Source organism: Bos javanicus, chromosome 22 (assembly GCF_032452875.1).
Source record: "Bos javanicus breed banteng chromosome 22, ARS-OSU_banteng_1.0, whole genome shotgun sequence".
Taxonomy (NCBI): Eukaryota; Metazoa; Chordata; class Mammalia; order Artiodactyla; family Bovidae; genus Bos; species Bos javanicus.
The window spans coordinates 53,576,836-53,597,156 of record NC_083889.1 but is presented as its reverse complement, the minus strand read 5'-3'; the positions used below and the strand labels follow the sequence as shown (position 1 = coordinate 53,597,156).

General features: G+C 53.2%; 1 protein-coding gene across 4 annotated transcripts in view; it reads right to left on the bottom strand.

Annotated features, from left to right (window-relative positions):
• SLC6A20 (solute carrier family 6 member 20) overlaps positions 1–15,828 on the bottom strand; it is a 59,026-nt gene extending 43,198 nt beyond the window's left edge. For 2 of the 4 annotated variants that reach the window (XR_009732563.1, XM_061397038.1), the window contains exons 1-2: positions 3,684–10,022; positions 1,946–2,037 (exon numbers count right to left, since the gene is read on the bottom strand). Coding sequence is in view for 3 of the 4 variants with exons in the window: in XM_061397038.1 (XP_061253022.1) it covers positions 1,946–2,037; positions 3,684–3,957 (366 nt within the window). In the remaining variant the exon portion in view is untranslated. The other 2 variants (XM_061397040.1, XM_061397039.1) reach the window with 2 other exon arrangements.
• Positions 15,829–20,321: the final 4,493 nt, after the last annotated feature.

Below are 20,321 nucleotides of genomic sequence, written 5' to 3'. Positions count from 1 at the left end.
CTTTAAAAACTCTGACACCCAGGCTGCATCGGCAGTGACTCAGATTTCACTGGTCTGGGTGGGGCCTGGGTCTGAGTTTTAAAAGCTCCCCCAGGTGATTCCAGCTCGCAGCCAGCATGGAGAAGCTTTAAGCATGGAAGGACTTAGACTGACCACTTCTCAGCACCCAGCCTCTCTCCCCCTGAATCACTAGGTGAGCAGGCCGAGATCCCTGCATTCACATGCTTATTAGCCTGGAGCTCCCACGGGGAAAAGCTGGAAAGCCCGACTTGGTTGGACCAGAGCACAGACCCCACGGCCAGGCTGCTGCGTCCAGCCTTCCAACTTCGCCCCTCTGGAACCTGGGGCATCAGTATCGCAGGGTGTGGTTGTGATTACACAAGGGCATAGTTCTAAAGTGCTGGTGGCGCTAGCTGGCCCGGAGCAAGTGTGAGTGAGTGTCTGCAGCTGGAGGCACGGTCATTCCTCGGGACCATGGAGGCAGCCTCACGGCAGAGGGATGCGGGAGAGGCACATGGACCTGTGAGGGCCGGAATGAATGGCCAAGTGATTTCCAGGAATCCGTGACTTTGACACTTCTGAGGGTTAGAAAATGGTACCCCCTTACTTTATATAGTTTATTTTTGCCTTTGGAAAATGGTCAAATCATCTTGATTTGTTCACACAATGCTTCCACTTTTGGAAAACGGCCTTCAGTATGCCTATATATAATGCCTGCAACATGCATGACAACGCCGCAGTTGGAATGGCATCGTGCAGCACACAGCCTGCCCAGCCACACACGGTAGCCCAGCATGGAGGAAGGGAATGGTCCCTAGGCAGGAGAGCAGAGAGGCTGCCCCGCTGCCACCCAGAAGGTGGAGGAGGGGCACGGTTGTGATTAGTCTTCATGGAACTCTAGGCTGAGCCAGGGGGAGGAAGGGAGGCACAGGTGAGCTCAGAGCAGAGTCCGTCCTGTCAGGGCATTTTCCAACCAGATGACCTGGGTGTGGCAGAGTGGAAAGCTACGGCTGGATGTGGATATAGCATCTTCTGAGAAGGATGCCAGCCCTTGACTATTGAGGTCGAATATTCACCCAAGCATTTCTCAGGGCCCCAAAGATTCAAGGGTGTACTCAAATGCTCCAGAGACTGGCCTCACAAGCTGGGGTCAGTTCCGAGTCCACGACCAGGCCCACATAGCTTCTGACCTTGGAGACAGGGTCTGGCTCGTGAAGGCCTGGCTCAGTGGTGAAGGGGCAGGCATCCCCCCAGGGGGCTCCCGTCTCCCCATCTTTCCCCGTCTGGGAAGAGGCTGAGGTGCAGGAGGCCGCATGAAGAGGGGCCCTGGGAGCAGACAGACAGACTCTGAGGAAAAGATGCGGACACAGGCCACGAGGGGAAGCTTTGGACACTAAGACCCCCTCTCGGTGTGGAATTAGGGTCCTCTCTTCGCCACAAGCCCCAGTCCCTTCCACATTTTCTACAGTGAGCATCAGCTAGGGCTACAGTCAGAAATGCGTGTTTCAAATGCGCATCTTTGTGTTACAGGGTGACGGTGGTTCTTCTAGAACTTTTGCAAACACAAGAAGGGACCCGGCTGGGGTCAGAAACCTGGGAGGACACGTGATGAGAGGCAGGAGGCGGAGGGCGGGGAGGCCACGAGGTCACGCTCAGCGGGGGGCCGTCCCCATCAGCTGTCCCCACAGGTTCCCCCAGCCCAGCAGGCAGCGGGTCTTGATATTCTGGAGGGGGTCACATCCTTCAGACAGCGCCTGATGAGATCTGGGGGCCTGCTCCCCAAAAATGTACGCACACATTGCACACAACAGCAGGGGTCCACAGATTCCCCGGCTTGGAAGCCCTCTGCTCGGTCCGGGGTGCCTGGCCACCCCTGGCCTGGCGCGGCGCCCTTGAGGCCGGCGCCCCTCGCCCCTGCCCCCTGCTGCCGCCCGCGGCCGCTCACCTGGAAGGAGTGGAAGAGGTACCAGAAGGCCCAGGCGTTGACCACGTTGTAGTACATGCAGAGGAAGAAGGACACCACCACGCTGGCCACGCCTGCGGAGACAGGACGCGGGGCCCTGAGGAGCGCCCGGAGCCAGGACACGCCCGCAGGGCCCGCTCGCCACGGCAGGGCCCGCTGTGGGGCCTGGCACCCGCGAGCGCCCTCTAAGGGTCGGTCTCGCCTTCTGCCGCCCTCCCGGCCTCCTGGGCCGTGAAGCCGGTGGCGCTCTTCTAGGGGCCTGACAACTGCAGCGCGACCTCAGGCCCACTTCGCAGAGGGGAAGCCAACACAGCACTTGCCCGAGGCCACGCCGCTATGAAGCGGTGGAGCTGGGATTCGCGCCTCGTGTCACTGATGCCAGACGTCACAGCTGCCCGCTCCTCGGCCTGCCTACAGCGGGGTCGCTGGCGCCACACCCTGCTCGGTGGTGGTGGGGAGCAGGCTGGGAGCAGTGTCAGGCGTGGAGGGGACGGGGCTGCCCCTGAGCTGAGCAGACCTGCGGGGAACCAGTCGGGGTGCCGGGGGACCCGGAGCAGAGTGTGGGGGTCTGGAGAGCCAGTGCACGCCTCCGGGCCGAGCCCCTGCTCTGGGACCTCTCCTCGGGCCTTCCCTACCCCACCCCGCCTTGCAGAGCTGGCTGGTAAACATTCACCAGCATCCCCAGCTGGCACCCACATCTGGTGTTTTTCCTATTAGGCCGCAAACGCTGCCTCGGAGGAGCCCTCTGTGATTGACGGCTTGGGCCCATCGTAAAACCACACACCTCTATGTTAAAAATTAACAGCCGTTCAAGACGAGGGGGCAGTTCCGCTTGGATGTGTGAGGCCTCTGGACACACTTCTTCTGCACCTGAGATGAAGTTATGTGCCAGTTCACACGTGTCCTGTTCCTGAAACTTTCCTGTGTTTTCCTGTTCCCCTTTCTGCCTGTATGTGTGTGTGGGTGTGGGTGTGGGAGAGGTGAGCAGAACAGACCGTGGCCACTGCTGGCCAAAGTTCGTCCTGCTCCCAGGGGAGCCTGGCACAGGAGGGCCGCGCTGGGCAGACAAAGATCCCACGAGGGCACCCCAGACACTGGCTCAAAGTAACTCAGGAGGCGAGAGGGAAGGCAGTACCCTTCTTGCTACTCACTGGGCCCCGACTTCCACGCACCGGGGATATTAGCAGCACCCCACAAGCCCTCTGGTGTGATGACGATTCGTGAGCTCACACTCACACAGGCCAGCGCCTAGCACTGGTGCTCGCTGATGGGGAGAGACGTCAGTAATTAGCAGGAGCCCGTGGTCCCGCAGCGGCCGGTGGCAGGGCCCAGACACTGGGTTACAGTGTCTTGTCTTGGGCATTTCTTTCTTATGTGTGTGTACAGCTGTCCAGGCCTCACACATCCACTGGAACCGCCCCCTCGTCTGACTCTTGGAGACCCTCTGGATGGTAGCCGGCCAGGCTTCTCTGTCCATGGGACTTTTCAGGCAAGAACACTGGCAAGCCATAAGAACACTGAGCAAGCATGAGTTAAATCGCTCAGTGGTGTCCGAGTCTTGGCAAATACCGGAGTGGGTTGCATTTTCTCCTCCAGCAGGTATTTTCAACCCAGGGATGGAACCCACATCTCCTGAGTTGGCAGGCAGATTCTGTGCTGTGGAGTCACCAGGGAAGCCCTACTTCCCTGTTCCAGAGGGGACTGAGGGGTGCCCACTTACCGACGCCGCTGAGGTAGGGGCTGACGGTCCTCCAGGCCCCGATGCTGCCCTGGCGCATGCGCTGCCCCACCGCCAGCTCCAGGTACAGCAGCGGCATGCCCTCCACAACCAGCATGATGATGTAGGGCACCAGGAAGCTCCCTGCAGGCGGGCAGAGACAAAGCTGGGCCGTCACCCGGGGCTCCCCCCGGGGACCCCCACACACACCCTTCCTCTCCACCGCCCCCCCACATTCTACTCGCCACTTCCTTCTCCTAACTTTCCCTTCATCCATCCGTTCTTAAACACAGTTTTAAAATATATTGTTTACTTTTGGCTGTGGTCTTCGTTTACTTTTGGTCTTTGTTGCTGCACGTGGGCTTTCTCTGGTTGCAGCTAGTGGGGGCTACTCTCCAGCTGCAGTGAGAAGCCTTCAGTAGCTGTGGTTCCCCGGGGCGCTAGAGTCAGGTTCAGTAGTCATGGCATAGGGGCTTAGTTGCTCTGTGGCATGTGGGATCTTCCTGGATCAGGGATCGAACCCATGTCTCCTGCATTGGATTCTTTACCAGAGACCCACCAGGGAAGCCCCATCCATCCATTCCTGAATTTTCCTTTTCCCCAGAATCCATCCCTCCACCTGTCCACTCGTCTGTCCTTCCATCCACCCATCCTTCTATCCTTTTACCTTTCGACTCACCATGCCACCCACGGATCACATGCACCCACATCAGTCCTTAATGTCTCTAAATACTTCCATCCTGCGTGGTAAAGTGCCCCATCCCAAGACCCTTGAGCGCCTTCAGTGCCTCAGCTGCCCCCGCCCCTCTGCCAGAAGCCCCGATTCCATTTCTACTAAAGCAGCTAATGGCTGGTCAGAGCCCAGGCCGCTGAGTGGTTACCTGTTCTGAACATTGCCCCTCGATCCGGCCAGACAGCCACCCACCTCCACGTACTTCCCTTGGGCTTTTCACGGGGCCCGCATGGTGCCCCACAGCGGGTGTTACCCTAAACAGGTGCCTCACTGAACACTTAGTCTGGGCCAGGCCCCGAGCTGAGTGTGCGGAGGATAGGAGAATAGCAGCCCTGCTTCCTGCCCACGAGGGGTCACCCAGGCAGAAAAATTTCAGTGGCCTTATGATTGTCGAGAACCACAGGTACTCCGCAGGGCCTATGTCTTCAGAGACGAGGCCGGGGCTTGATAGGTATGTGTGGAGACAAGGGGTCCCCAGTAGACAGAACCCAGGCCACCGCCTCCCTTGAAGGAGCACTTCTGTTGTATATATGTCCATTTTATACAGTGGCCCTTGGCCTAAATTTTCATTTTAATAACAGGTTACCAAGTGGCTCAGTGGTAAAGAATTGTCTGCAATGCAGGAGATGCAGGTTCTATCCCTGGGTCGGGGTGATCCCCTGGAGAAGGAAATGGCAACCCACCCCAGTATTCTTGCCTGGGAAATCCCATGGACAGAGGAGCCTAGTGGGCTCCAGTCCACGGGGTCGCACCGAGTCAGACTCGACTGAGCGACTGCACACCACCACCACTGTGACTAGCGCAGATCTGAGCCACTGGTTCCCAAGGCGCCATCTGCAGACGCGGACCCTTGGTGATGGTGGGGAGCAGGGGGAGTGAACAGAGCCAAGAAAGGAGCCCCCCACCCGCAGACACATGGAAAGGGGCTGGCAGCCTGCTGGAGGGGGGCCCTGGCCCAGCCGCCCCACTGTTTCTGCTGCTGGTCCCGTCTCCTCCTCCAGATGCCCTCGGACACCTCTCCCCCAGCTCCTGGCTCCTTGTCAGTGGACCTGAAAAAACGTTCGCTGGGAGAGGAGGGCAGGACTCTGAGTGAAAGAAAACCCTGACCCTACAGCTGCAGGGATTAAGGGCTGCTTACACAAGGAACTGGCTCTGGAAGTATCAAGGTAAACAGAATACATATGTTCACAGACACATCTAATACTCACAAAAATGCTCCCTTGGGGACTGGCCTGGTGGTTCAGTGGTGAAGAACCCGCCTTCCAATGCAGGGTCCTCGGGTTCACTCCCTGGTCAGGGAACTAGGACCCCACATGCCGCGGGGCAACTAAGCCCGTGGGCCGTAAGAAAAAGATTCTGCGTCCCGCAACCCAAGACGCCACGCGCAGCTACTAAGGCCCAACCCGGCCAACAGGCTTCCTTTTAGAGCCGCCACCGCACACTCGTGCTGTCCCGTAGCCCACGTTTCTCTCACGACCACTCTCTGGACCACAGCGTGTACATTCCACTAGGACAACGTGCCCACAAGTCCTCATCGGGCCCTGGACGCTTAGGCTGTTGCCGTCTTCTGCCACCATAAGCAAAGCCTGGTCCGTGTGTTTATCTCCTCGGGAGAGAAATCCCAGAAGGAGGCGGCTGGCACCAAGGCCATGCAGAGCCCCCGCCCACCCCCGCCCGACCCTCTCACCTCGGAGAGAAAGGTGCGAGCGTGTGCTCACCAGAGCAGGCCGCACGCCAGCAGGGCTCTGCACACCCAGCTCCGAACTCCCTGCTCACATCAGGGCGACGGCAAATCCTGACCCCTCATCTCTGGACTCTGCCAGGCCCTCGCCGGGCTTCAGCATCTCACCGGCTCCTCTCAAGAGCAAGGAGTCCGAGAGGCCGCGGGGGGCTCGCGCCCAACAGACACCATCCGTACAGGCTGTGCTGATACAGCCTGCCTGGAGCAGCCTTCAGTGGTTGTAAGAAAAGCTTCATTTCACCCAAGATGTTAAACAGTAACCACGGGAGGCCTGGCAAGGTCCACAGAACATTCTTCTCTCTCACAGGCCCTGCCTGATGGTCCACTGTCCGTGGGAAGGTTGGAACTTCAAGGCCTGGCGCCCAGATGGGGATATGAGGGCTCTGCAGCCCTGCCCTTCCTGCGGTGGGTTTTACTATCCTCTCCCATCACCCAACCATCCAACAGACACACAGTCCCAAGTGGATCTGTCTACAATCACTTTCTCAACAAATGATGCTGGAACAATCCATCCATATGCAGAAAAAGTGAACCTCAACCCATGTCTCACATTTTATACACTGCTCACCCCCCCCAAAAAAAAGGCCCTTAAAATGGACCACTGACCAAACGGACAACCTAAAACTATAAAACTTCTAGAAGAAAACACAAGAGAAAGTCTTTCTGACCTTGGGTTAGGCCTAGATTTCTTAGATACAACATCAGAAAAGCTTTTTGTGAAAGAAAATATTGATAAATGTTGGTAAGATATTGGGCTTCATTTTAAAACTGTGCTTCATGAAAGAAATCTGGAAAACAAACCGACAAGCTACGAACTGGGAGAAAGCATCAGGGAAACACATCTGACAAAGACATCCACGTTTCTTCATATCCAGAATATATATTAATAAAAACTCAGAAATGAGAAAACATGTTCAGAAATGTGCAAAAATGAACAGACATTTCACTGAAGACAATACATAAGTGGTGTTCGTTAGGAGAATGCATTTTTGACCCTTCATGAGATGTCAGCATACACCGAACAGAATGCCGGCAACAGGAAATGCTGACGAATCCAAGTGCTGACGAGGATTTGCGAATTCCCATACATCGCTAGTGGGAATGTAAGATGGTTCAGCCACTCTAGAAAGCAGCTTGGCAGCTGCTTCTAAAGTTCAGCACACATTTACCATATGACCCAGAAATCCCACTCCTGGGTATTGACTCCAGAGAAATGAAAACTTACATTCACACAAAAGCCTATACACTGACATTTACAGGGTCTGTATTCACAGCTGTCATAAACTAGAAACAATCTAACTGTCCTTCAGTGAGTGCATGGATAAATAAATCCTGGTGTATCTATATAAGGAAATGGTACTCAGCCAATTAAAAAAAAAACAAGCTCTCCCAAGCAGCAACATGGGAGAATCTCAAAAGCATTATGCTAAGTGGAAGATACCAGATTCAAAAGATGCAACATACTGTGTGATTCCATTCATACGACATTCTGAAACAGGCAAAACTATAGGGAAAAAGCTGTGGCTTCGGGGGCTGGCTGGAGTGAGGAGGGGCTGACTACTCGGGGCATGATTGTGGTGCCGATAACACAGCTGCCTGCACTGGTCAAAATTCATGTAACTGTTCATGAAAAAATGTCGATTTTTCTGTATGCAAAAAAATCTCAATAAAAGAATTTTGTTTTGTGATCAGTTTGAGTACAAGCCCACTCACCAAACCCTCTTCCAACTGGACTATTCCTCAAACTCCTTTTATATAAGAGTTCTGACCCAGGCTCTGTATGAGGAGAGCCTGGCATCAGAGATAAGCTAACAGAGGCCTGAGGCTGGTGAGCCTGCTCCCCTGCATGTCAATGGGGCAAAAGTGGGAGACTAACCGCCACCCCCCACCGCCACAGGCGTGCTCTTGGCCGCTCCTGCAGAGACGCGGAGTCTATTTCCGCCCGTGGGTCTGGGCAGAGGCCCTGGGACTTACTTTGTCCACTAGAATGTGGGGAAGGGGGCACCATGATGGTTACAGAATCCAGACCTCAAGATGCCTTCCAGCTCCAGCCTCATCCTTTTGGGGCCCAGCCCTGAGGCCACCACGCACAGGCCACCTGGGGATGAGGGGCCACACGAAGGAGAGCCAAGGGGTCCAGCCAACACGACACCAACTGCCAACTCGTGGGGGGCCTTCCACCCCAGCTGACCCACCAGCAAATGTAGCTGTGTGAGCCAGGCCTGATGAGCCTGGAAGAGAAGCGCCCAGCCACTGACAGAAGCGTGAGGAAACCGTGTTAGCTGTGACTTTTTACTTGGACAAAATTAAACAGGTTGACACGTCTCCAGTTACAATGAAATGACCATTTACTTCATTGGACAGGCAGACCTCTTGGAGGCAAACTCGTGGAGAGCTTAGTATAGTGCCCAAGGTTTTAAACTCTTTGAGTTATTCATCTTTGACGGAATCCAGTGCCACTTCCAAAAAAGTGGCATTTCATTTTGTCTTTTCTTTCTTCTGTTGCTGTTCCCTGCTGAACCCTTTTAGGAAGCAACATCTACCGACTGAGAAGGTTCATTCCAAACGCACTAATTTTTGCAACTTTCTCCTGCTGTAAGGTATTCCCTAACCCCCGCCAAAAAAAGGTCAAGTTTACCGTTCTTATATTTTCAGGGGCCTCAGGATCTGTATTAGTATAATGTCTATAGGCCTGATAAATCTTTTCCAAAAATTTAGAAGGGTCTTCACTGGTTTTTGTTGAATTGCTTGAATTTTGTTCAGACTCTTTTGCTTTGGGTCCGCTTTTCAAAGCCCGTCTAGGACGTACTGAGAAGCAACGTTTGAATAAGAGCAGGCCTCCCTCGTTGGGCCCCAATTTGGTTCAGCTATGATACTGCTAAGTGGGTTCAGCTGTAGGACAGCCTCCTTGTAAGGGGGTCACAATCTTTCCAAATAAACTCATCCGAACCTAGCCAGCAGGTGGTTGGCATTGAGGCCCCCAGGAGACGACGGGGTAACCAAGTTGCCCTGTCCCGGGAGTGGCTTCTGGCCCCAACTGGTGCCTGTCGGGTCTTAGATGGTGATACCAGACCGGGTCCCGGCGTCCCAGCGCTCACACGGGGTTTTCTGGTTGATCCCTTGAAGGAGGGGCTGTCCTGGGCTCAGCTGGAGGAGTTAAGGTTTGCAGCAACCTGTCCTCACTCTCCTTATCATCTTTTTCTTATTTTCTCTGATGTAATAGCACAAACGCTTGCATGTAGAGAATGTCACCCTTTTCCCCCCATTCTTCACAGAACAGCCACCCTAAGACCATAAATAGCAATGGATTATCTCTAACTACAAAAGGGTGCCTTTTGGTATCAAACAACCAGGCTGAATGCTGGGCTGGGGCGTTTGGTGATTTTAGGAACCAAGCAGAACCTTTCTATTATCCCTGGGATAAGAGGAGGTTTTTGTTTTTTTCTTTTCTATTACTCTCCTCCATGTGACATCATTAAGTATTTTAAGTATCATCAAATTGATTTGGCTGTAAGTGGAGGAACAGGGCCAAACAAAATGAAACAAAAAACCCTAAAGACAATCAGAAAATCCTAAATAAACCTCCAGTTTGGTCTCGGGGTTTTGCATATGCCAACAACGCAGGAGGCCACAGGCGACATCACTAACACAGCAAGGGCGGCAGTGCCTGGTGCACAGGGCCCCTGGGGCACCCCGCTGGAGCCCCCTGGGGAGGAGACCCTAACAGGTACCGTGGCCACTCGGGGTTACAGTGAAATCACCTTCCACGCACAGCTGGAATCAGATCACTCACCCAAAACACGCCTCAGAGGGCTTTCTTTAGGGACAGTTGAAACATTTCCCATTTTAAAGACAGAAATTCAAGACAAAATATAGATGGCCCATACACATGCTAACATCCGAGAAAGCAGGTGGTCCCAGGGTAAAGAACCCGCCTGCCACGCAGGGGACACGGGTTCCAGGTCCAAGAAGATCCCACGTGCCCTGGAGCCCGCGCTCGCAACGAGAGCCTGAGCACAGCAACGAAGATGCAGTGCAGCCAAAAAATAAATCTGTACAAAAGAACAGAAAACAAAGAATCAAACGAACCAGGTAAAAGTCCAGCAACTCTTTCCTGTCTCCAACAGGGTAGCCCACTCAAATACATAACAACTTGCCTTATTTTGAAGAAAAAGCCCCACACCCAAAGGAAATAAAGTTTCCGGCTGTACACACCAGAGTGATTTACCTTACTATATGAAATCCATCGGATCCCAGATATCAATTCCTAGCTCCAAACGCCAAGCACTGGAGAAGCCAGTGCTGCTTCGGAGACTTTTGAAGCCCAGGTGCACAGAACGAGCGGTCCTGAGGGCTGCTAGGGCCTTACTCAAACATTCCCCCAAATCTGTTACTTACTCCAAGTTTGTGCTCCTGACTGAATGACGGGCCAATTAATGGAAACATGAGTTGCTGGGGCAAGGAATAGCAACTCTAGTTGGAAAGCTAGCAGACTGAGAAGATGGCGGACTCAAAGCCGAGAGTAAGAAATCAGGCTCTTTTATAGTAAGGGGGAGGGCGTAAAGCCAAGCATTTCCTGCTTCCGGTCAGCCTGGTTGGGGGCGTGGGGGAGAGCAATGCAGCCAGTTCACTCGTGGCCTCACCAGGATGTTTCTGAGCCGTGAGTGCTCAGTCGCTCGGTTGTGTCCGACTCTTTGCGACTCCAAGGATCATAGCCCGCCAGGCTCCTCTGTCCAGGGGATGCTCCAGGCAGGACTACTGGAGTGGGGTGCCATTTCCTCCTCCAGGGGATCTTCCTGACCCATGGATTGAACCCACGTCTCCTGGGTCTCCTGCATCGGCAGGTAAATTTTTTTTACCACTGAGCCACCTGGACAGTCCTTCCCGTGAGCTAAATAAAGCTATTTTAGCTTGATGCGTCTTACCCTGGGAGCCAGGGCTCCCAGAGATGGCTCATTATGTATAATTCAAGCTTTAGGCAACATCCCTTTAGTGATTAACTTGTGCTAGAATACAAAGGTTCTTCCCTATTTTGGGCCCAGCCTAACCCCAGGCTAACTCTGCTGGCATCTCTGTGCAGTTCCCTGTGTCCCCCTTCCAGGTGCCCAGCACGTGTTGGGAGCCCAAGAGCTTGGTTGTTACTGGGACTGAACCCAGAATCCCCAGGATGAGCCACAGACGTGTTCTCTCAAGGGACCGCCCGGCCACATTTCCTGACGCCTGGGACCCAGCATCTCAAGCTTACTTGCCAAATTGTGCTTGACACTTTACAGCCTCTGAAACTCCGGATTCTGCTCCATCCAGGAGCACTGCAGAAACATCAAGATCCAGAGACTGAGTGAGTGAGCACACACACACACACACACACACACGTACACACAGTACAAGGGAGCAGTGGTCGTGCCGTCCGCCTGTCCGTCTGTGGACTGACCCAGTGCGGCTCAGTCCCAGGCTGAGTGCTGCCCAGAGGGCTGTAGCTCCAGGCATGCCGGGGCCCGCTCACACCAGCTGTCGAGAGCTGCACGTCTCCTCAAACCCCACACTACACTGGACACCACACTTGCCGTCTGAACCCGGCCATTGTGTGGGTGTTTACATCACACACCAGCAAACACTATAAATTAAGTCCTGCTCCTCCTTCCAAAGCCAGCACTACATGAATGGAGCCCCAGTGCCTGGCTCCCAGCAGCTAGTAGCCTGGTGGGGTGGGATTCCTCTAAAGTGTGGAATGCAGTTTGCCCTCTGCCCCAGGTCTCCGTGTCAGAATCTCTAAGGGTGGGGCCAGTAGTTCATCAAGAAGCTTCGTGGGCAAATCCGAGATGCAAAGATCTAAGTACCAGGGAGGAGCAGGAGGGGCTTTGAGGAAAAGTCCCATCATCTTACTTCCGAGTCAGGTGTCCCCTAACTGCCCCCCTCCCTGTAAAGGGTAAATATCATATAGAGAAAATTTAGGGGGGAAAAAATAATCCACCTTTCCATCAGCCACAGAACCGGTTATTCCTCCATGATCTGAGCGCACGCTCAGTTGCGTCCGACTCTGCGAGCCCAGGGACTGTAGCTCGCCAGGCTCCTTTGTCCATGGGATTCTCCAGGCAAGAATCCTGCAGTGGAACTCCCATGCCCTCCTCCAGGGGGTCTTCCCCACCCAGGGACTGAGCCCGTGTGTCCTGTGTCTCCTGGACTGCAGGCAGATTCTTTACCCGCTGAGCCATCGAGGAAGAGAAAATTTATATAAAAGTCAACCGTGGGTGCACTCGTTTTCCACACGTTAGGATGCAACACGTTTGTATCCTGACTTCTTCCCGAACACCACGGCCTTAGACTTTGGCACAGCCGCCAAGGCCTGCTGGCCTCGCAGAGCACAGACTGCAACCAGTCCCTTCCGCTGCCTTTCCTTTGCTCTGGGCCGGCAGCTGGCCTGTAATCTTCAGAATTAACATTCCTCGTGCCGCCCGGCCCGCAGAGCAGCCAGGAAACCAGCCTCCCTGGTCACGGGCAGAGCCTGATGAGAGAAGCGGGACCCTAATCCTTTTTATTCCCGGGAGTGTTTGGGCATGGCCTGGCTGTGCGGTTTATAAACAAGCTCTTTGTTGGCTGGAGGGTGGGGGGTAGGGGTGGTGGAAGCCAGGGCTCTGTGCGGAGGGAAGTTAGACACCCCACTAGAGCTTTTCATGATGTGGTTCGTTAGCAGTCAGGTACAGGATGGGAGTGTAAATACACTGATTGTAGGTGACATCACTGGGCAGTGAGAGGCTCAGGAAAGCCCCCCACTCCCCCACCTCCCAAACTCGGCAGCTTTTCCTCGCAGACCTGCCTTCTTCATTCAACAGACATTGACTGGGCACCGCCTTTGACGTCACCACTTCACAGAGACGGGGGAGAAACTCTAGAACAAAGTGTAGTCCTTCAGACCAAGTGCTGGGAGTGCCCCAGGCTAACGTCCAGGTGGACGAGTAGCTTGAGCAAAGTGTGCAGGCAGAGTGAGTGTTCAGTAAACAAACAGCTGTTCAGGATAACTGGAGAGCGTGCTGGAAGATGAGGTGAGAACAGGGGTAGGTGCTGGGTGGTCACATGCTCAGTGAGATAGGATAAACTCTTTGGTCCTTGATCTGCAGACACATGACTGAGAGGATGCCACCCAACTAAGCTACATCTGTCCACCCTAGATCCATCCATTCATCCATCCACTCCCCCACCCCCTAATCCATCCTTTCTCCAGTATCCATTCTCTGCTCAACCATCACCCATCCATCAACCTGTCCACCTATCAGCTTAAGTGGACTCTGTACCAGGTACAAGATTTCTTCCTTCTTTTCCTGCGTGTTGAAGGTCTTACCATCTCCCCAGCAACTTATATACACCGTTGACCCTTAAACCACCCTGATTTAACGGCATGAACCCACTTAGACGCACACTTTTTTCAATAGTAAATCCAATAATACTATATAATCCCCATTTGGCTGAACCGTGGATCTAGAGGAAATATGGATACAAAGAGCCGGCTGTAAGTTATATGGGATTTTCCACAGCACAGAGGATGGGTGCCTTCACCCCCATGTCGGTCCAGGGTCAATTATATTCTACCTCAGAACTACCCCTCCCTACCCGTGTCTACCTGCAGACTATCCAGGTGATGGTGTTGTTAGCAACAAGGGATTAAACAGCCCTGACAGTACAGCTCACCCGACCTGATGTTTGGGAAACGTGTAGCCAGGATACAGGTACTGCGGGTAGGTGTGCTGAACACAGAATGATGTGGAAGTCTCATCCTGACAGCTTTCAAAAGTCAATTATCAAGCTGTTATAGCATATGAGAACCCATGCACTTCACATAATTATGATATATAATATACATGTCTTTCAAATTTAAGAAGGAGTCAGAGGGTTAAGATTGCACTATATTAAAAAACCTGTACAACCTTTTGTCAAGTTTTTTTTTCTTTTTTTTGAGCTGGGAGTTGGGGGTGAGAGTGACTGATGGAGCAGTGTTTTAGTCTTAGTCTTCTTAAATGTCTTAAATTTGGTAAATCCTTTGACCTAACATCTTTCATTGTCCTTGTGAAAAAAACAGCTCATGTTGATTATACAAGACACCACACACGCACACACAGTACGAGGTCAGCAAAAACCACCCAGAGATATCTGTTGTTTTATTCTCTTGGCTATGTTTTTGCTCATTCCCTTTTTTCTGCATTGTTTCAAACATAATTAAGAGCACTCATTCACTTTCCTGCATTGGAGAAGGAAATGGCAACCCACTCCAGTGTTCTTGCCTGGAGGATCCCAGGGATGGGGGAGCCTGGTGGACTGCCGTCTATGGGGTCACACAGAGTCGGACACGACTGAAGTGACTTAGCATAGCATAGCATTTTATACAGATTCGAATCTGACTTCCCTCCCTCTGTTTAATCTATGACGTGAAACAATACTCAAATACTTTTTTTGAAAACACCATCTTAATGGCTTCCAAGAGCACCGTGCGTGGCGTGCAGGTCCCATAACGCATGGAAGCAGTGCCCCCCCCCCTTTTTTTTGGAAGCAGTCCCCTTTAATTGAGGGCTTAGGAAGTCTCCAACGTCTTGCTCTTATTTAAAGACGGAGGCTATCCTTCTGGTGTCTGCCTTCTCTCAGAACGATTTTACTTAGGTAAAGTTCTAGAAATGGAATACTTCAAAAACTTTTTTAATGCTGAGACTTCAATCCCTATTGCCACCTTGCCTCCCAAAAATGCACTTGGCCTTGTCAGAGGCTCCTTGGCAGGTCCTGGAAGGTGCGTCCAGCTCCCTGCAAGGCGGGGGAATGCTATGTGGGTGTGCGGCTGTCCAGTGAAAGGCTGGGATGCCCTGCGACATGAGGGAAATTTTGCAGAAAACAAACGAACTAAACTGAAATAGAGTGATTAGCCTTCCTGCCTACTGTGGTTCCAAACCCAAATTAATCTTGTGATTAAAAAGTTAAAAAAAAAAAAAAAAAGTCTAGCTCAGGATCATTTTATCCTGAGTTTCAAGTCATGCTGCCAGGAATATGCTTCGGATCTGAAAGTTGTATAACGAGTTTCTGTTAAACAACACAATTTCCTGCTCACTTTTTACACTTAAACGTGAGGTTTACACACTAGCAGTCAGATCATTGCCACTGCTCCGGAGAGAGGAAAAGAGTGTCCCTGACGGCTCCTACTGCTCCTAGCGCGGCAGCCTGACCGACCGGGGTGACAGGGATGCTGGGGGGCGCTTGGCCGCCCCAGAGGGCTCGGGAGGGAGCTCTGGAAAAGGGCTCCAGCTGTGGACTGGGATGTCCTAGGTCCAATTCCGGGCTCCGTGATTCTGGGCAAATCGCTTCGCTCTCTGAGCCTGTTTCCTGACACGCAACACGGGACCAAGCCCGGCGCGCCCGGGCCCCCCGGCTCGGAAGGGGCGCGCGCCGGTCTGGCGGGGTGGGCGCAGCCCGGGCGCCGGCACTCACCTCCGCCGTACATCTGGCACAGGTAGGGGAAGCGCCACACGTTGCCCAGGCCCACGGCGTACGAGATGCAGGCGAACACGAACTGCAGCGGGGTGGCCCACAGCGGCCGCGTTTTCTCCATGGCCCCCGGGCTCGGCGCGCGGCGCGGTGGGTGCGCGGCCGCCAGGAGCGCCGTACCGCCCGGCTTGGCCAGGGGATGGCCCCACGCCTCTGCCTCTCGCCGGCTTTTTAATTGCTAATCTCATTAACGGCGCGCCCGTCGGAGGGGCGAGGCTAGTAAATGGGTGACGGCGAGCCCCACCCCGCCGCCGGGCCGCCGCGGCCGGGAAGGCGCCCGACATTGCGCCGAACAGGGAGGCGCCCCGGCCCCTCCGGTTCCACGCGGGGGCTGGTGTCTCGGCTGCGAGCTCCGGGGAGGGGCTATTTACAGCGTGGCCACCTGTGTGCCACTCTTTGTGGATGGGGCTGTGAAAGACACAGATAGCCCCCAGCCCTCCTGGAGCTGACACTCTGGTAAAGGGAATTGCTTCAATGGACTGGACGAAAGAGCCCGTTTTCAACCAGGTTTTACCCCCAGAAAGGATAACTCCATATGGTTTATCTTACTCCATATTTAAGACAGAAACGCACAAGGAGGGCAACTAAGGCAAAGCAAAGGGGTCAGCAGTTACGGGGCGGGGCGGGGCGGGGGGGCGCTGGGGTGGTCAAGGAGGGCTTCCCGGAGGAGGGGGCTTATATTTGTTCAGGGACCAGGAAAAAGTGAGGGGCTCCCCCACCTCCCCAGCGGACCGGGAGTGGCCCACGCAGCCATCTGCTTCCATCTACAGACAGGCTGTGTGCCTACTGTGTGCGGGGCCGGGAGTATGGCTCCGAGGGAGAGATGAGGCTGGACCAGGTTTCCCACCGCCACTGTGGGACATTCTACTCCTGGGGCCAGAGATTCCGATTCACTAGCCTCAGGTCTGGACCTAAGAAGCCTCCTGTTTCTGTCAGTCTCTCAAGGTGATTGGGTTTAAGGAGGACCCTAGCAACAACTAAGTTGGGTGCTTTGGAATAATGCAGGATCTGGCTTTGAATCTCGGTTCTGATTCAAAGCCTCTGACTTGGCTGTGACCTTGAACAAGGCATTTAACCTCTCTGAGCCTCTGTTTCCTTATCTATAGTGCGAACAAATATATTCCCCTTTCCATGGGTTAATGTGAGAATTAACAATTTAGCTTATTATCTGGCACACACTAAGTGCTCAATAAAGAAGCCGTTATTATAGGCTGAATAAATGAACAGGTAATACACTAAATAATAATTACATACTTTAAACAGTCCACTTGGTATATAGTAACAGTTAAGAAAATACTTGATAAGTAAAATTAGAGAGACAAAAAGCAGAGTTGCCAGTGGAAATCTTATGTGATGCCAAAAGGAAATCACCATTGCGCCTCAGTCTCTGGTTAGACTTGCCCCTGGCTGGTGGCAGAAGAGAAAGTGGGGTGTCGTGAGGAAGGTAGGGGCTCCTTAGACATATTACCTGTCTTCAACCTTCCTACCTCCAAAAACCAAAGCAGAACAAATTCTTGATGCAACAGGGAGACGATTTTGACTTTTAGATTTCATATTCTAGACAGAGGGGTTTTATTGTGTTTTTTTTTAACCCCTTGCCCTCCTCGCCCGAGGAACCCACCCCCCTGGTTTCTACCCCATGGGTCCATTTCAGCTGCTTTGACCTTTACAAAACTGAGCTTTTGCAATGTGTGCTGTGCTGCCTGGCTTCCTCAGGGGGACTTACTCACATCCCAGCGTGCAGTGGACAGTGTCCTTTATCCCTGCCGCCTAGTATTCGGAGGTGTGAATGTGCGTCCATCACGGCTGATGGGCATCTGTGTTGTTTCCAGTTTGTGGCCGTGATGAATAAAGTGTTAACGACATCTAGTATGAGTCCTTGGGTGCGTGAACCCACTCACTGAGTGAACTCGGGGCCCTAAGGCAGGCATGTGTGCACTAGAGGTTGCGCCAGTTGACACACTGGCTGTGCCTCTGACACTTGTCGCTGTTTTCAAAGGTCTACCCTACCTGGTGGGTGTGCAGTGATCCTTAACGGTAGCTTTTAAGCTCCGTATTGCGTACCTTGCCATAGGCTGATGGGGTTATTTGCACATCCTTTCCTGGAGGGCCTAAGTCTTCTGCCAACTGTTAAATGGCTTGTGGGTTTGGTTCTTTACATATTCTGGATATGAGCCCATTGTCAGTTTTGTGAATTACAGATTTCTTCTCAGTGAGTTGCCTTTTTATTCTTCCGGTGTCTTCACCTACCAATGAATAGACACTTAATTTTAATAAAGTCAGAATTTACCAATGGTTAATTTCAGTGTTCCCCTTTGGTTTCTTTAATTTTTATAAATCTCTCAACTCCAGGGTCATAATTAAAATCTGTGGCAAAATAAGCCTCGGTGACACATAGATTGGCAGCCTTTTAATGCTGTTGAATGGTAAAGAAGGCATGTTGCTGTCTCTAGCCATTCACTTGGCATTTTCTTATTCTCATAAATGAGTTTGCCCAGAGGGAAGCTGGCTATACGGTGGCTCAGGAACAGGACACCTTAGGGAGATGCCCAGCCTATGACCTGAAACAGGAGGCTGCTTGGCATTTGTTGGTCTGACATAGGCCAGACCCCTCTTCAATTCCCTACCCTGGGGATCAAGCCAGCACCTCCGTCCAGTCACATGGCCAGACATCGTGGGGGCCTGTTCATGGCATGAGGCCCTGGGTGGGTCGTGGGCAGCACCCGGGGACACCCCCATAACAGGACTAATACTCAGGAGTCCTGCTAAGGTCCCCACACCTTCCTGAACCCCATCTGACAAGACTGTAACCTGACAAGCCCCACTGTGCTGCTGTGGCCACTTGGAGAGAACAGAACAGGCCTGGGAAGGGGAGTGTGCTTCCATGGGGGGCCAGCAGAGCAGCGGCGGGCTGGCAGGCGTCTAACAACCGGCTCCCTGCGGGAAGAGCGCTGATACGTCAGTTAACCAGTTTCTATGGTGTAGATGCCTCCACTAGGGCTGATTCCAAGCTACCAACATGGTGTCACCGAACGAGGAGTTTGGAGAGAAGTACAGGAGCTCACCATGAAACTGAATGTCCACCGTACAAATGCAATGACAAAGCAACCTCAGTAAGAACAGAGCTAATAGTGTAGGAGATAATTTAGGTAGCGATGGCCTTTGGGGATTTACTACTTCTGATTTACATTGTTAGCTGGTCCATTCTCCTCAAAAAGATGGACTACTACCCTTTTTAAGAAACCCCAGCAGCTCTATCCGCCGCTAGAATCTATTCCTTCCTCTCCCTCGCCCTCAAGACTGGGTGCATATCTGGTTTCTAACACTCAGTTTTTAATAATGACTGTGTTTGGAAATCAGCTCCCACACACAATTCCTGAGTATGTACCTGGTGGTGCTCACCAGCCCACAGGCCCTGTCCCAGCGCCCTATAAGGACCCGGGGCTGGGGAACAACTTCTGTATGGCAGGGGCGACGGGGGCAGTTCAGCTCTCAGGGCCAGGGCCCACAGGCAGCAGGGTTTTCGGCTCAGCGAAGCCCCGCCCCGAGTGCTCCTGGGGGGCCGCGACGGGCAGTGTGGGACAAACCTTCCCGTGGACCCGCCTGTCCGGTCTCACTGGGCCACGTCACACGGGACACACTCCCCAAAGGATAAGCCAGCCTGTGCGCCTTATCTGATTTCTGGACGAGGGTGGAGCCAGGGATGGTGGCCCTGACTCAGCGGTGTGGGTGTGGGTCACAGCCCCGTGCCAGGATTCCAGATTCTTACCCCACAAGTTACAGCCACGCAGCTTTCAGTAATGCGCTCACCCTACTGACCCCGCTGTTACTTAATCCCATCAGTGGCTCTCGGTTCCCCACAAGATAAAAGTCCAAACTCCTCAGCCTGGTCGGTGAGGCTCTGGGAATTTTTTTCTCTTTAATTGGGCCCTGAGGAATTTGACCCTTGCTCACCTAGGTTCCAGGAGAGGCTAGACTTTTCACCTCCTGAAAACAGCTGTGCGGTTTTATACTTCAGGGCAGTTCCCTCAACCAGGAACAGGCTCTCCTTTCTTGACCAGGGGAAAGCCAGTCCGTTGTTCTCGACTCAGATGGAATATTACTCTTTTCCAGAAGCGCCAGCAGCTCTATCCCCAGGCAGAATCTATTCCTTCTTCTCCCCTGCCCTCAGGACTGGGTACATATCTGGTTTCTAACACTTTCTGTGCTGCCTTGGCAGGAAAACTACAAGATACATACACGTCCCCTCGGGCTGTGGCTGGAATCGTGTCTTACAGTCATCCTTTACTCCCCAATGCCAGGTGCACGGCTGAGTCTCAGTGAGGCTGTGGGTACATGAGAAGCCTGCTGCAGGATCTGAGCACTTCAGTATAGATTTCATCCAAGACCCTGAGTCGCCCGTGTTGCAGGTTTCTGCAGACGTTCAAGTCTTTCTTGCCCACCTTCTACTGTGTGCCTGGAGCCGGCTTGGGGACTTGAGGTAAAACCTCTGCACACTGATGATCCTCCCTCCTCTGCTGTCTGAGGCACCTGCTCATTCTCCTGTGGGGCGTGCGTGCGCGCGCACACACACACACACACACACGGTGTGCACAGGCATGTGGCACCCACCAGGAGGAGGTCCTGCAGAAGAAATGCTGCACTGGTC